This window comes from Electrophorus electricus, chromosome 23 (genome assembly GCF_041902795.1).
Source record: "Electrophorus electricus isolate QZ-2024a chromosome 23, ASM4190279v1, whole genome shotgun sequence".
NCBI classification, from domain to species: domain Eukaryota; kingdom Metazoa; phylum Chordata; class Actinopteri; order Gymnotiformes; family Gymnotidae; genus Electrophorus; species Electrophorus electricus.
Genome location: NC_137519.1, coordinates 5,134,769 through 5,150,187, shown reverse-complemented (window position 1 = coordinate 5,150,187; position 15,419 = coordinate 5,134,769). Strand labels below are relative to the sequence as shown.

The window sequence follows — 15,419 nt, the reverse complement described above, 5'->3', positions numbered from 1 at the left end:
GCATGGTGTGAGAGAGCTCTCTGCTGAAGCACCTGCTTCCCTCCGCATTCCGAGACTCTTCAGTTTCAGATGCAGCAACAGAAGGGCCTACCTCCCACTGCCTGCTGACGCACACCAAACACCCCCCACACACGTCTCCCCACGGTCCCACCCCCCCAAAAAAACCTCCCTGACTCAATGACCCACTCAGACTCAGGAAAGATGGCTGATATAGCTAACTCCTCAGAACCAGTACTCTACATCTTAGTGTATTCCAAACTGTAGTACACAAGTCTTGGTGCTTGAAGTACGTGCTGATTAGTTGATGGAGGTACTGTAAGGAGAAAGTGTAAGTTGGTGAGTAGTGTGACCCACCAGGACTGGACCCAATTCTGTGATGTAATGGCATCTCATGCCTATAACGAATGCCATATCTCACACGTGTGTGTGTGTGTGTGTGTGTGTGTGTGTCTGTGTGTGTGTGTGTGTGTGTGTAAATGATGCGGACTTGCTCACTCTGTCTCTGCAGAAGTATCTGTCCCATCTGGCAGAAGAGAGCGCACTGCCCCCCTGCTCTGAGCCTCCCAGCGCTGAGTGAGTCCAACGAGAACTTCCCGCCGACACCAGCGGGGGGAACCCTGCACTCGCACCCCTTCCAGGAGTGCCTCCTAGCAGAGAGAAGGAGAAGAAACAGGGCCGTAAGGGGGGGGGGGGGGGGGGGGGGGGAGAATGTGTGAGAAAGAGATTATGAAAAAAAGGAAAAAAGAGAGAGTGAGATTATACAGATAGAGAGCAGAGATGCTGTTCAGATTGAACTACCCCCAGGGAGAGTGAATGTCGCTAAAATGCGCCTAACCCAAAAGTGTAAAACCTGTCTCATTAGCAACATGCTAATGTTGCCTTAAAAAAACAATAAATCCATTAGTGAAGTCAGTCAGTTATTAAGCCAGTCCATCAACCAAAGTGTGCCTTCCACAAGTTAGAGCAATCTAGTGGCTGATGTTACAAATGTATATGTAAGGCCATGTCTGTCAGTCTGTGTTCTCCAGCCCAGAATAAAGCAGCTACACTTACAAGTGAGGTGAGCGAGGAACATACCGATATGTGTAGGGTTTACATCATGGGCTTCAACTACCCATTGAAAGGACTGGTATGGTAGAAATGCTTGATTGCTACTGAGTGAAGAAAGATAATGATGTTATCTTCATAATGTTCATTAGGACTACTGGCTCTACAGCAGTATGCACATGAGCCGTGGTAATGTGAATGGGAGTTTGGTGGAGTAATTTTGTTAATGTGCACACTGGATGTCATCACAAACTGTAGAAGTTTGTTTTGATTTCATGTGCCTTCCTGCGATCAGGATAAACTCCTCAGGTCAATGAGAAATTACTCATTATTAATTTTACTGTTAATAAGATATTTTGTCCTGGATTTTACATAGCTGCTTTCATAAATAAGACCCCTTTTAAGAATAAAAAAATAGTACTTGTGGAGACCTTCGGAATCCCTGAAGTTTGTGGGGTTTTTTGTTGTTTTTTTTAATGTCTGGCTTTGGGTCTTGAATTAATTTTGTAGTTGTAAAGCATATCAGGATACTTTTTTAGAAGTGCACTCCAAATTGACTGCCATTTTGTTAAGAGTAGGTCAGATCTGGGTCTGGAAAACCAGCGTATAGACTTGAGCTTTTCAAAGTCACAAAACGTTTGTCCATGCTGTGCATAATACTGAAAATGTAGTACTACTTCCACTGGACCATGTGCATTATTTATCCTATTTAAGGTACCTGTAAAAAGCAATGTGTGTTATTATGGTAGTTTATAATATAATAATCATTTTTTCTTTGTTCTTTTTCTTTCTTTTTTTTTTTGAAGAAATGTTTTTGAAGGTTTTATCTTATTGATGTTTTATATACTATTAATATTGATGAACCAGCTTTGAGAAAATGGTTATCTTGCATTAAATATTTTTGTGGGATGTTTTGATGCCAAAACTTCAATAAACCTTTCGAGAAATAGTGTTTCCAGATTCAGGCGGTTGTTGTGTGTATTTTAAGTGAGTGTGAATTTTGGTCTGTGCAGGGAAATTAAAGGTTTTGTGTGGTTTTGTGTGCAAGTCCCTCTTATTTTTCCATTACAAATCATAGTAGATTGTACAGCAATAAATAGCTAGATAATAAACCCTCATAATAAGCCATTGTGTGTGTGCATGCAAGAGGGAGAGAGAGTAGGAGAAACTCTTTTACTTTACCAAACAATAAAATCTTTTACAAGGGAGTCCTGCCCAAGAGAGCAGCAGCGCTAATAATAACTGATTAGGACAGACACCCAGCTAAAACAAAACACATCAATAAAACCACTATCTTATGTATTTAAAACAGTGACTGACATATGAGACACTGTTTACTACTTGCAGAATACCTTTAAATGAATTGGCATAAAGCTTTCTGTAAGGAATTTCAATCTAAATTCCCTGCTGATATGAGAGTTGATGGAGTGGTGTTCTGGAGTAAATGTCCTAAATTATGAAGGATTTCTAGTGGAGGTTCCTTGTTAACATTGGAATTTAGTCAAATACTTGGAACCATCTCAAAGATTTATGTGCTAAATTTGATTATTAATTTTCTGTTCTCAGAGTATGAATGACATATTATACATGTCACAAATGTAAAGGCTATCGATGTCTTTCGTAGTTTACGTTAATCTGTGAGAATTATTTTTCAGAAATTGCATAGGGCAAATTGGATGGAATGAACTTCTTTTTTACATTTTTTTGGCCACCAAAAGGACAGTTAAAATTTTGTCCTTCAATTAAAGTAACTTTTCAAGCCTGCATTTTAAGTAGTTCACATCTATAATTATGTTGACGCAAAGTCAAATTAGAAACGATTATTTATCTAATTCCTGCAATTTTGGTGTTCCTCGCTGGGTGGCAGTGCATCTCAAACTGTATCTCATGCCACATAGAAAATGCGAGAAGGATTTCGTAGGCCTTTTCTGCATGGTCATTGGTCGCTGTTGTCTCCAACATAAAATAATCCGGTCCAATCAGGAAGCTCAAACTCTGCCCATATGTAATTGAGTTGCTGGGCAGTGAACAGAACGGTTGCGAACTGAGATCTACCTTGTAATTTTGAAGGCGAGAGGCAAGCACAGTAAGTAATAGCTCCCTCTTGCAGTTATTGTTTACTGCATTTAAATATGTGTATAAATATATGGCACTACTGTAGATGTCAATTCGACGAATAAAGCTTGCGAAGCAATACATCAAGGTTTGTTTATGTTCTGGTCGTGCGTTCACCAGTAGCTGTGGTCAACACCTTCTCCTGTAGTTGGCTAACGCTAACTAACTATAGCTATTTATGGCAACAAACCATCTCGTCGACTTCCACCATTAATAACGTGACAAATTTAAAGGTCAGACTATACAAGCATACACTTTATTTCTTCTATCGAAGCGTCGTGTAGTCTTGCCCTGCAGTGATGCGCGTTTGCTGCTTTGTGCTGATTTGAGCAGCCAAGCTGACAAGGCGACTGGTTGTTCAGACCTTTTTGTAATGTTTGGCCTCCCCGTCGATAGTCGCCTGCTCGGATGTTTTCAGCCACTGACTGTTCATTCACTTCAACATCATAGGTCCTGCTGTTTCCTAAACTGCTTTGTGCTCCAGCTACTTACGAATAATGGCAACAGATTGTGAGGCATGGCTTAATGCCAACCCAGTAGGTAAGTGCTGAAACTAAATTCATACTAGTTGGCTGCATAAACAAGTCGTTCAGTGCCGTTCATTTTTACCGAGACGAATAATTTCACGTTAAAGTAGTCTGCCATGTTAAATCAGGCTGTGCAGTGGAATGATGTAATGCTGCCTAGACCCCCCCCCCCCCCCCTCCCCCTGCAGCGATATCCGTTTTTAAGAAAGTCTGGGTTGTAAGAATTGTCAGCAGAATACAAAAAACTGTCAACACGACTGCCAAAAAAAGCATGGTTTGTTGAATATACATGACTGTGCATCTTTAGCCTTTATCCGAACATAAACACACAAAAAAATTAATTATCTATGGAATTGCATTTTACAACTTATGAAGCCCTGTGTGACCAGTCAGGGAAGCGTGCTGTGCTGTAAATTCTGACACCAAATACGTTAACAATGTTAACATGCATATCTAACGACTTGATACTTTATCCTCACAGAGGCAGATGATCTCAGCGACTCTTATATGTCTGGAGACGAGGAGAAAAGCAACAGCGCAAAAATAAACAACGAAATCAACGGCAACTGGATAACGGTCCCAGCCGGCACAGTTCAGGAGGCCCGGCTCAAGGCCAAGGCCAAGCGCCGTCTCCGGAAGAACTCGTCCAGGGACTCTGGCAGGGGCGACTCTCTCAGCGACAATGGGGACACCGTCCGGTTCGGTCCACCGCCCACCAGCCCCAAGGGCAAGGTGCTTGACCGCAGATCACGCCAGGGAAAAGGGAGAGGCCTGCCAAAGAAAGGTAGCTAGATAACCTAACTAAAACCTTACACAAAAGCTCGCCTGGTTAATGAAAAACTAGTATAGGGTAATGAAGCAGTCTGTAATGGACAGCTCAAACTAGCCGACCCACTGGCTTTCTGACTGCCAGCAACCTTAGCTGTTAATTTAACTTTTCCCCCCTATTTCTCATATTTGCATTCCTGCAGCACTGAACTGCTTTGAGAATCTGGTGTTTTGGCACAGTACAAAAGCCATAATGTAACACACTGCTGTTACACCAGGATGGTTGTCTAGAGCTTTTGTTCTGAGTTAGTTGGGTCTGAAGGAACTAGGTCCTACACCCTCTGGCTTTTCACTGTTCCTCCTTTTGTGCATTCTCCCAAGCTTTGGAGTGTTTCACAACGTTGACATTGTGAACAGATAACACTGATGTCATGAATCTCAGTCACCACCCTTTCATTTTTCCAGAAGTGCCATTTGAGAGTGAATTTCAACAGTGAATTGAGTGCGTGTCATGCCCAACGGCAGAGCCAAAGAGAAGGATTATAGAATTGGACCTCTGCCTTGCAGAGCATGTTTCGTGTAGAGCTGATGGAAACTTCTAGAACTCCAGTCTAGATTTGTGAAGCCTGACTTTGCAGGTCTTACCCCTGAAAGTCCGAGGCTGTTGCACGGGGTTGTGGTTTCTCTTGACCAGTGCAGAGCACCAGCGTAGGTAGCTTGCAGTATTACTCACTGTTTAGACCTTTTCTTAGACCAGTCTGTCCGCAGCCTGCAGGTCGAGGGCAGGTTATCTGGTTTGGTTTAATGACTGTGAATAGACAGACTGAGCTGCACCTCTAGTAACTCGTGGTGCAGCACACGGCCTGGGCGTCCAAAACAATCAGCTAATAGGTTTTCTTTTGTGCTATTGTGTTGATGTTTCTTTTTAGTGTGCTGTGCTGTGGAAAAGCTTGTTTTCCTCTCATTACCTAATGGTGTCAGTCAGTAGTTTGTTTTTTCTTTTTGTTTTTTTTTGCATGTCCTCTCGAGCTGTGGGATGTCAAAAATGGCTATAACCTCTGTAGAATCTCCCTGGAAACATGCATACAATTTCACTTTGTTTCTATACTTGGGTGGGAGCCATGGGTCCTGTATCACGTATGTACTATGAACAAAAGTAACAAGAATCTTTGTTTTTAAAAAATGTTTTAATATTTTGCATATTTAGCTTGGAGGAGCATAACTTTAAGCATGAAAACAACTTCAGACACATTAAACCATGTTTGGGGGACACGGATTGTTGGGAATTTTGTCTCATAGTGTGTTTGGTGTGTCAGAGGTGTGGGTAAAGCAGGTCTAAATCCTGCTGACAGCCTGCACTTGGAAACCCAAAGATAAACATGTTGTGCTCTGACCTTCACCGTGTGTGTGTACCCTAAAACACGGACAGGATCAGACATTGTAAATGCGCTACTGCTGGGTCATGACCAGTCCTGCGGCTGAATCAATCACTCTTGCGCTCTCTCTCTGTGTTATCTGTTTAAACTCAACACTGCAGAGCTTTCAGTTATTGAATTGTAACAGATTATTTTCATACTTTAAACCAAAATCACTTTAATACATTCTCAAGGTCAAACTTTTAACATCAAATATGACGCAGCACAAAATTTTAAGGTGTCATTTGTCATTCCGATGAATCTGATGACTTTTTAAGGTGTTGAATACTTTACAAGACCCTATACCCATTAGGTATAAATATGCAAACTACAGGAGAAAACAGCACCTGTACGTATTGTTTGGTCTCTCTCCCTGTTCCTCTGCTTGGTGAAACGTAAGCAACCTCTGAAATTAACCCATACTGATTATTAATGAGTTGGGTCATTGAGTCTGTGAATCTTGCCCATCTGGCGCGCACTCGTGTGTGTGTGTGTGTGTGTGTGTGTGTGTGTGTGTGCGTGTGTGTGCGTGTGCGTGTGTGTGCGCGCGCATGCGTGTGTGGCCTGGCAGTGGCAGCTGTGTATCAGCTGTTGGTGGTTAGTTTGTATCCTGCATGCTGAGTGCACAAACACACTTTCTACTGTGAAAAGGCTTAGAAGTGTGTGTGTGTGTGTGTCAGATCAGAACATGCATGTGTTTACAGAAGGAACAGTGTCTGCGGAAAGTGTGTGACGCACGACCCTGTCTACAAGTGTCCAACAATCTTCACTTATTTCAAGCATTTCAATGTAATGTAACTTATGTAAGCCATTAATTGAATAATAATAAACACCATTTGTAAGGGGCAGATTAGCTGATACCAAATGTGATGAAATCATGAAATAGCATTGAAAGATTTATTTAATGAAAGTAGAATGAAAAATCAGCATGATGTTTAACAGTGTGTTTCTGTGACTGCGGGGGTATAGTAACCTTTAGTAGTTAACCTCAGCGGTGGGGAACTCCAGTCTTGCACAGGTTCTGTTTTTCTGCGCAAACACACCGGATTGAACTAAACACTTCATTGCCGGGTGTGGTTTGTGTGTTAGCATGAAGATCACCAGATCACTAGGTGCAACCCAAACACCCCAGCAGTTGCTTGCAAAATGGTCTACATGTAGAATCTGGACTATTTAAGGGAGATTCCAAACCAAAAGTAGTGAAAACATCCATTTTAAAGAGAATTTTAAACTGGCCTGTGAGAAACTGCTGGTTATACACTACTCACTTCACCGGCGGTTTATATGAAAGTTTACTGTTGAAGATATTCTGGCCATTTGAGCATACAGGCTGGCTGATTAGCAATTAAACAGGAATATGTCAGAGTTCATTTAATTGGACTCTTAATAATTGATAACAATAATATTTAATGCATTTTTGCTGGATTCTGTCAGTGATTCTTTTAGAAGTAAAATTTCCAAATCAGCTGGAAAACAAACGTAGCCTGTTGACTTTCCCTGGTTAGCTAATATTTATTATCTTTAGCTAAATATTGGCTATAACAAGCTGTTCAGCCAGCATCAACCAGCTACTCATTTAGGTGTAAAATATAAGGTCGATGTCATGGATACAGTTCAGTAGATTGCTAGCCACATTAGCTAACAAAATCTAAATCGTCCAGCTATCAAGAGAAACAAGCATAACGTCTGCGTCATGTTGCAGGGCATTCTGAGTGAAGGGATTTAATCAGCTGCAGTTCCCTTGACCCACATCATGTGATGTGTTTGGTGTATAGGGAAAACAAAGGTACTATTTGGTGACCCTGTATATGTAGCTACTGGCACTCATTTTACAATGGCTGTAATCTTTCATCACTGAGCTAAAATATGACAAGCTCCACACTGCCCTCTGGTGGAGCACAGAGGTCATACATTGCACAGTTCTTTTGACAACATATGAGTTTTGAGTCCCTGCCATTAAAAATTTAAGGTGGGTAGCCCAAATGTTTGTCCACCTTAAACCTGTTCAGGTTTTTGTTTGTTTTTTTCCTTACTTCGAGTGATTAGAGTCAGATAAAACCTCTTGTTTGGCCTTATCTCTGTGAAACTCAGGCAGCCTGAATGTGGACACTTTGTGGCTGTAGCGTCATCTGCATGACAGCTGAGTACTGCAAAAACCTTCAAAAACGTTCCTCACCTCTTCCTGAGGCACTGTGCTAACTGACTTAACATGCTGCATATTAAGTTCACCAGTACTGAGAGACGGTGATGTTCATTATTCAGAAGACAAGAAATGTTCTGTTTGTGTGGTGCAGTTGGTAAAAATAAGCTTTATCCTCCTGTCCACCAGTGATGTTCAAGGGCAGCGCTTGAGTTTATTTGAGCAGTAGCAGTAAGGCAGGCCAGACCAGGCTGCTGTATCAACCCGCGGGTCTGTGTGTGCTTGCCGCCTCCAGGTGGTGCCGGTGGGAAGGGTGTGTGGGGCACACCCGGGCAGGTGTACGAGGACGAACAGCAGGTGGACGTGCGAGACCCCAACTACGACGAGGATCAGGTGCGTGGTTTGCTTGCTGTCGTTGGCCAATTTCTGATTGACATGGCTCCTCCCTGGCTCCACTCCCACTAATACCATATGCCCATGACTCCTCCCACAGGAGAACTGCGTGTACGAGACGGTGGTACTCCCGCTTGACGAGGATGCCTTTGTTCGGACAGTCACGCCCATCGTGAAGGAATACTTTGAACACGGTGATGCTTACGAAGTAGCGGTAAGAGCGAAGCTTTGCTGTCGGTCAAAAGGGGTGTGAAACTGTGTACAACCATGCAGTATTTTACTTTAGTATGACTCGGCGATTAGTATGTTCACACAGCCCATATGAGCCATTCCATTGTATCGTATGTTTCAGTAGTAAGGAACATTACCACATGCTTCATAATGGTTCTTACTTACCCATACTTCAGAGTATATATTCTGATAAATAGGGTATAGTACATGATTTCCTATACAGTTATTGTCTTTCTATAGTCTCCATTTACCATACTGTGACGGTAATAAGAGAACTTGTCCATTGCCTGAGTGACTGAGTGTACATACGTGTGTCTTTACTTGCAGTTATTTGATAAATAATATAATTTATGAGAGAACTCTGTGTGTGTGTGTGTGTGTGTCTGTCTCTGTGTGTGTGTGTGTGTAGGAGCTGCTGAGTGAACTGAATCTGGGCACTATGCGTAGTGATGTTCCCCTGCTGGCTGTCTCCTTGGCGATGGAGGCCAAGGCCAGTCACCGGGAGCTGACTTCCCGCCTCCTCAGCCACCTGTGTGGGCGGGTCCTCACGCACTCAGAAGTGGAGGCTGCCTTTCACAAGCTCCTGCAAGAGCTCCCAGACCTGGTGCTGGACACGCCCACAGCGCCCCGGGTAACGGCACTGCAGCACAGCCTCCGTTGAGGCACGCATCAGTTGTTTCTGAAACACTCAGGCCAGCCCTTCTAACACCAGCAGCCATGCCACGTTCAGAGTCACTTGCATCACCTTTCTTCTCCATTCTGATGCTCAGTTTGAATTTCTGCATGTCTAAATGCACTGAGTTGCTGCCATGTGATTGACTGATTAGATAACTGCGTTAACAATCAGTTGAACAGGTGTATCTAATACCATGGCTGGTGAGTGTATAATAACAGTTCTGTTGTGGTGCTGTGAGTAATGATGATGCAGTAAGAGTGAGTAGGGTGCGTTCACACTCTACCTTTGTCCCCTGAAACTAGTTTCTATAACAACTCAGTTTTGTACAGTGTAAAAAAAAAAAAAAAAAAAAAAAAAAATCACTATTCCTGTCACCATTACGGCATGTTAGTTAATCCAGCACCAGAGTATTCTGTGTGCAGGTAACTACTTGAAAGGTGTGAGTGTGATTTAGAGAGAGACCGATCCCATTTGTGAGATGACTCGGATGTTTTGTTTCACTTGTCTTGCTCTCGCCCATCACATTCTCACTTTCCTACCCCCCACCACCCTCCCTCTGCTTGAGGGCAGAGGTTCTGTAGGCTAAGCTGGTTTTGTTCATGCCTAAATAGTTGAGACAGTTCTTTCAAGCAGAAAGTATACACACTCAACCACGCACATTCAAGACACCATACCCGTACCAAGTAAACAGGGTGTATGGCTCACAGCAGCACAGGTTCCACCACACGTCTCTGTGTGCACATCTGTCTCTATTCTCTCTGGATTTCTCGTTTTCATATAGAAAAAAACTGTGTTTGTGTACAACAAGTAAGATTAAGTTCCATTTTGTGTTTATGCTGGAGTAGGCTAAATTTGACTCTTGCAGAGATAGTGACTTGACTCCTTGAAATTTTATTTAATTTGTAATTTATTTATTTTGGCAGCACACAGGTGTCATGCTGATGTTAAGTTTAACATTGGTACACAATGAACCTTTAATCATCACCTTGAGTCAGATGGACATTGTAGTGCTACATGCCTCAAATAAGTCACCTGCAAAATAACATCGAATTTTATAAGACATCTCAAAATACACTGGAAAGTTGGTATGGACAGTAAGCATGCTGCCTAGCTAGGTAGCTAGATTGTTGTTGGCATAGAAAGTGTGCTAGCCAGTTGGACTGATGTCACACAAATGCTTTTTCTAAGATCCACATCATATTAAGCACAAACGAATTTCTGGCTTTTGTACACGCTCAGTTGTTGTTGCTCTGCAATTTTCTTGCTAGCTAATGTTTGTACACCAGAATAAATGTAACATTAGGTATCAGGCACTGTTCCACCTCTTTGCAATGAAGAATGCACAGTTTTAACCACAAATGTAAATGAGAATATAAACTATAAATAATAATAAGTTAACATTTTTTCCAAGTGGGATTCGAGAGACAGACTTATCTGGAGACTCGAGACTTGGACTTATGAACATTTCTGTTATCTGATCAACCACAGACTTTCTCTAAAACACTGAAAAGTTCCCAGTCTCTCAACAAGAGACTTTAAAGCCAACAAACCACTAAACATGTTGGCAAAATGCATTAGCAAGGGAGATTTTGGACTCAGCACTGATGCCTGTAGCTGATCCACTGTCACATACAGGAAGTTCTGGATCTTGCACTGGTGCTGGAGGCCTATCTTAGCTAGGTAGGAGTGTTAGATTAGGGCTGGAACAGATTTACGCACCAGTGGCATAATACTGAGGACTCCCTTCTTCAAAATCCTAAACACAAGATGCTTTTTGCTGTGAGACAAACAGCGGTTGCTGGTGTTGCTGATAGGATGTTATCATATGATGTCAGTTATATGTACATTAGGAATTTGCATGTTGCTGCCACATGAAATCTAGAGTATGCAGTTACCATGAGCACACAACAGGGGGCACTACAAGTAACTAGAACTAACTTGCTTAACTGCGCAAACACAACACTTGAACATTTACATTTACGGCATTTAGCAGACGCTCTTATCCAGAGTGACTTACAAAACTTGAACACAGTACACTATAAATTGCGAGAATACACTTAAACCAGCAGTACGGAATATGCGAGTGGAGGCTGCCGCCTGACTGGATGCAACTCGCAACAGTCAGGGACATGAAGTGACACTCAGGTGCATTATTGCATGAACAGGCATAAGGCTTCAAACCTTCCTGTGGACTCTGGTTCCCAGTTTCCCTGTACAAATAATTTAAATGTAGGTCAGTTACAAAGAGACCGGATTGGAAAAAAGGCTTCTCTCTTTTTTTTTTTTTTTTTCTTCTTTTCTTTTCTTTTGCAAGATTCCATGTCCGTACAATTTTGGGATCTGGTATCAAAAATGTTTTTTGCATTTGGGGATTTAAAAAAAAAAAATGCAAATATGAATATAGAAATGCACTTTTTTCTCTCATCAATAATTCAGTATCTTTGATAATTCTGAATAAACCATAGCAGGAGACCTGAAACAAAACATCTTGTGCTCATAGGGATTTTGGACAAAACCAAAAAGGAAAAAAAAACGGGTGTATTTGAAATTGCATGTGCCTGGTGCTTCTCAGCAGTAAGGGTGAAATAATACAAGTGTCCTCCTTTGGTGCTCGTGTACATTCTGATACCCGTAAATGTAAGAGTCTTCCAGCTCTTGGGGCTGTGCCAGTGTCGTTTTGCCACCAGGAGCAAACCTTTTCAAAGCAGCTGTGCTCTTCTTTTCCAGCTGGTGGGCCAGTTCATCGCCAGGGCAGTGGCAGATCACATCCTTCCCACAAACTTTGTGGAAGGTTACAAGGGCCGGGTGGACTGTGGGCACACACGGTAGGCCCCTCTCAACCCCACACACACACTGCTTGGGTCAGGCTTCTGGAAGAGCTGCTCAGAAGAACCTACCAACATCAGGCTTTATCGACAGCCTTGTGCTTGATTGACAGGGCTGCTCTGGACCGGGCTGCTGTGCTGCTGAAGATGCGCAGGGAGACGGGACTCCGGATCGACAACCTCTGGGGTTTGGGCGGTGGCCAGAGACCTGTCAATCAACTCATAAAAGAGGTCAGGACCCCACCCATTTAATGATCACTTAAAGATTGGTTTTTGTTTGTTTGTTTTTGTTTAGTTGCTTGGTTAGTGGTTTGTTTGTTTGTTTGTTTGTTTGTTTGTTTTTTTGGTCGTCGTTTGTTCCAGCCTGGGTTGTCTTCTCTCTAGCAGATCTGCTCAAACATAGTGTGCAGAATTAGCAGATATCGACCTAGTGCCACAGGGCTTGTGCAGACCCAGAGCCCTGCTCCTGAACTCCGCCCACTCCCTGTGCACAGGTGAATCTGCTGCTGAAGGAGTACGTGCTGTCAGGTGACGTGGCGGAGGCTGAGTGTTGTCTGCGGGAGCTGGAGGTGCCTCACTTCCATCACCAGTTTGTCTATGAGGTAACGGTGCCGTGCTGTTGAGTGTGTGCGTGTGTGTGTGTGTGCGTGCGCTCAGATAAGGTGGCACCTTATGCTTGCAGATAATAGCACAGATCTATGATGGTCAGTACTATGGCACATGTCATGTGTACCTCACATTTACTTACTTTCTTGCATGTTTACTTGCTTAAATGTGATCATTTCAGTTTGTGTCTCACCTAGCTCTGCTTCTACAGTTCCAATGGCTCATGTGATTTTTCCCTCCAGTCTGTCTGCTGTTATAACACACCCACTAGGAAGTAACAAAAATCTGTCTGTACTAAACTGAGAATTATGTGAAACTAATCATTCGCGTTACCATAACTGAGCACACAACCTATAAAACAAACAAGAATTTATCACTGGAAATAATTTGGATTGTGTGTTTCTGTAGGCAATAGTCATGGTTCTGGAGTCCAGTGGAGACACAACCCTCCGCATGATCTTGAAGCTGCTGAAACCTCTCTATGACTCTTCAGTCATCACCGTGGACCAGATGAGACGGGTAGGGGGCCATCTGTGCTTGTTAGCAGTGCAGCCACAACAACTAATCATTACTGTATCGATACTGTAGTATTTCTACAGAATTCTAGTTCATTGGTATCTTGGTCTCTAACCTACTCTATTGGCTAGGATGTGTTCTATGAATAAATGACAAAGCACCTTTATTAGTCACTCTGGATCCAGTTCACAAACTAAAATAGCTGGAGAGGCATCATTCTGAAAGTATTGCACTCAGCAGCTACACATTGTTACTGTTTAACGCTAATACACATTGTTTCTCTTCCCCTCTAGGGGTATGAGAGAGTGTATATGGACATTGCTGATATTAACATTGACGTCCCATGTGCGTACTCTCTACTGGAGTACTTTGTGGATCAGAGTTTCAGTTCTGGAGTCATCGACAAAAACCTCAGGGACCTCTGTCCATGTCGGTAAGTAAGGAGGAGACATGGGCTTTTGTTTCGTTTGTGTGTGTGTTTGGGGGTTTTTGAGCTGGTTGATTTGACTAATTTACTGGGGCAGAAGTCCTTGTCATTCAGTAATGTGTAAGCAAGATGTTTATCTGTCTGTTAATGTGGCAAGACGAGTTCTGTAGACACCTGATTAAAATGAACCTTTAGCAAGTTAATTCTTTGTTAATGTTGAGAAGCTAATGATAATGTACTTGTGTTTGAACAGGTGTGTGTGTGTGAGGGGGAAAGAGAAATATTTGGTGTGGTGTTGTGAAATAATAGGTGTTGTAGGACTGAAGTTCAACTCGGTGCTTTTCTTTATCAGAGGGCAGAAAAGGTGTGTCAGTGAAGATGACGTCTATGTCAAACTTGAAAACTACTGATGTCGACGTGACCCAGGAAAACACCTGGGGCCCATGGCCTTCTGGAAAACTAGCGCTACTCTTTGAAACCTGCATACTATGTGTCCTAGAGGTTTAGGTAGAGCTTTCCTCCTGTTTGTTAAGAATATTGAGCTTACACAGGGAATATGACCAAGGAACAGAAAAAGCGCTTAAAAACTGAAGGAAATGTTTAAAAACACACACACACACACACACACACACACACTCCTTCAAGGTGACCAAGATAAGCTAACCTAGAAAGTGCCACTTTAAAATAACTGGGTCATTCCATGTTTTGTATTCACTGCCACTCCAGGGGCATCCAGAGGCATATGCAGTTAGTCACAGTCTTAAGTTTAGGCAGGTGTGGTGGGGTCATCTGCTAACCTGCTCCCCTGCCCATGATGCTTGACCCCTGGCTTGGAGGAAGTTTGACAAAAAATTAAAAACCCTACCCATTTCAGCCTAAAATGATCAGCCAAGACATGTCTAGACGTGACCCGGTCTCGTTTCTCAAGTTTGTCTCTCAGGTCTGTTGCATTCACGTTGGTCATGTTCACATTAGTGACATGTCTGCACATCCAGGTGCCACCCAAAATCTGAAGGCAGAACTGAACAGAAAGTTAGAACGGATTCAGATTATATGGTCCGTTTTTTGTTTTTTTTAAATATTGGTTTATGTTGGCCAACCTACATCTTTTGAGGCAAATGTGTGACTTCAGTATGTGGTTTGTATAAAGCTAATTGGTTATCTTGTCACTCCAGTGCAAAACAAAAGAAGCAAAATCAGGGCACCAAACGTCTTGGCTAATTGACTATAACAGGCAAGTTGGAAATGTTTCCATTTTTTTTCCCCTGAAACCTTTCCTTTATTTAAAAAAAAATCTGTTAACTAAAAAGTCTCACTTTCGGAAATATCTTCAAATTCCCCAGTGGGCAGTGTTTGTAGGGTTGGGTTGGGTGGGGTTGGCTGAGAGCTGTATAGAGGGAGGCTTGTTGGTTTAAAGCTTCATCTCCCATTGGATTGAACTTCCTGTCTAGTCTGATGTATGTATGTTTGTTTGGTTTGTTTTTCTTGTCTCAGTTTAATGATGTCATTACTGGATGCAACTAAAAAGGCAATACAGAGAAATGTGAAGCAATTGGAATGTCGTCACAAATTGCTGTCAACATATTATTTTTCTATTTCACAACTTTGCCATGTGTAATATTTACCAAATGTTCTTGCTTTGTTTAAAATGGATAAGGAATAAAAACATAAATGTGTTGACATTACTTATGGCAAACATTGACAAACTGCTGCTCATCTCTCATGAATTATAT

General features: G+C 42.4%; 2 protein-coding genes across 5 annotated transcripts in view; both read left to right on the top strand.

Moving 5' to 3' along the window:
- The window catches only part of rbm20 (RNA binding motif protein 20), a 49,073-nt gene extending 47,066 nt beyond the window's left edge, over positions 1 to 2,007 (top strand). For all 3 annotated transcript variants that reach the window (XM_027015378.3, XM_081706477.1, XM_081706478.1), the window contains exon 14: positions 509 to 2,007. In XM_027015378.3, the coding sequence (XP_026871179.2) occupies positions 509 to 577 (69 nt within the window). In that variant the 3' untranslated portion in view covers positions 578 to 2,007. The remainder of the gene's footprint in view (positions 1 to 508) is intronic.
- A 981-nt stretch (positions 2,008 to 2,988) lies between these two features.
- On the top strand, positions 2,989 to 15,371 carry pdcd4b (programmed cell death 4b). 2 transcript variants are annotated; one of them, XM_027015383.3, is made up of 12 exons: positions 3,034 to 3,133; positions 3,613 to 3,702; positions 4,171 to 4,473; positions 8,308 to 8,405; positions 8,506 to 8,619; positions 9,046 to 9,267; positions 12,040 to 12,137; positions 12,251 to 12,368; positions 12,632 to 12,739; positions 13,152 to 13,262; positions 13,553 to 13,692; positions 14,039 to 15,371. In XM_027015383.3, exons 2-12 carry the CDS (start codon positions 3,660 to 3,662, stop codon positions 14,094 to 14,096), a joined length of 1,413 nt encoding a protein of 470 aa, XP_026871184.2. In that variant the 5' UTR covers positions 3,034 to 3,133; positions 3,613 to 3,659; the 3' UTR covers positions 14,097 to 15,371. The 2 variants fall into 2 exon arrangements, with proteins under 2 accessions (XP_026871185.2, XP_026871184.2); XM_027015384.3 differs by lacking the exon at positions 3,613 to 3,702 and having other exon boundaries at positions 2,989 to 3,133.
- The last annotated feature ends 48 nt before the right edge of the window (positions 15,372 to 15,419 follow it).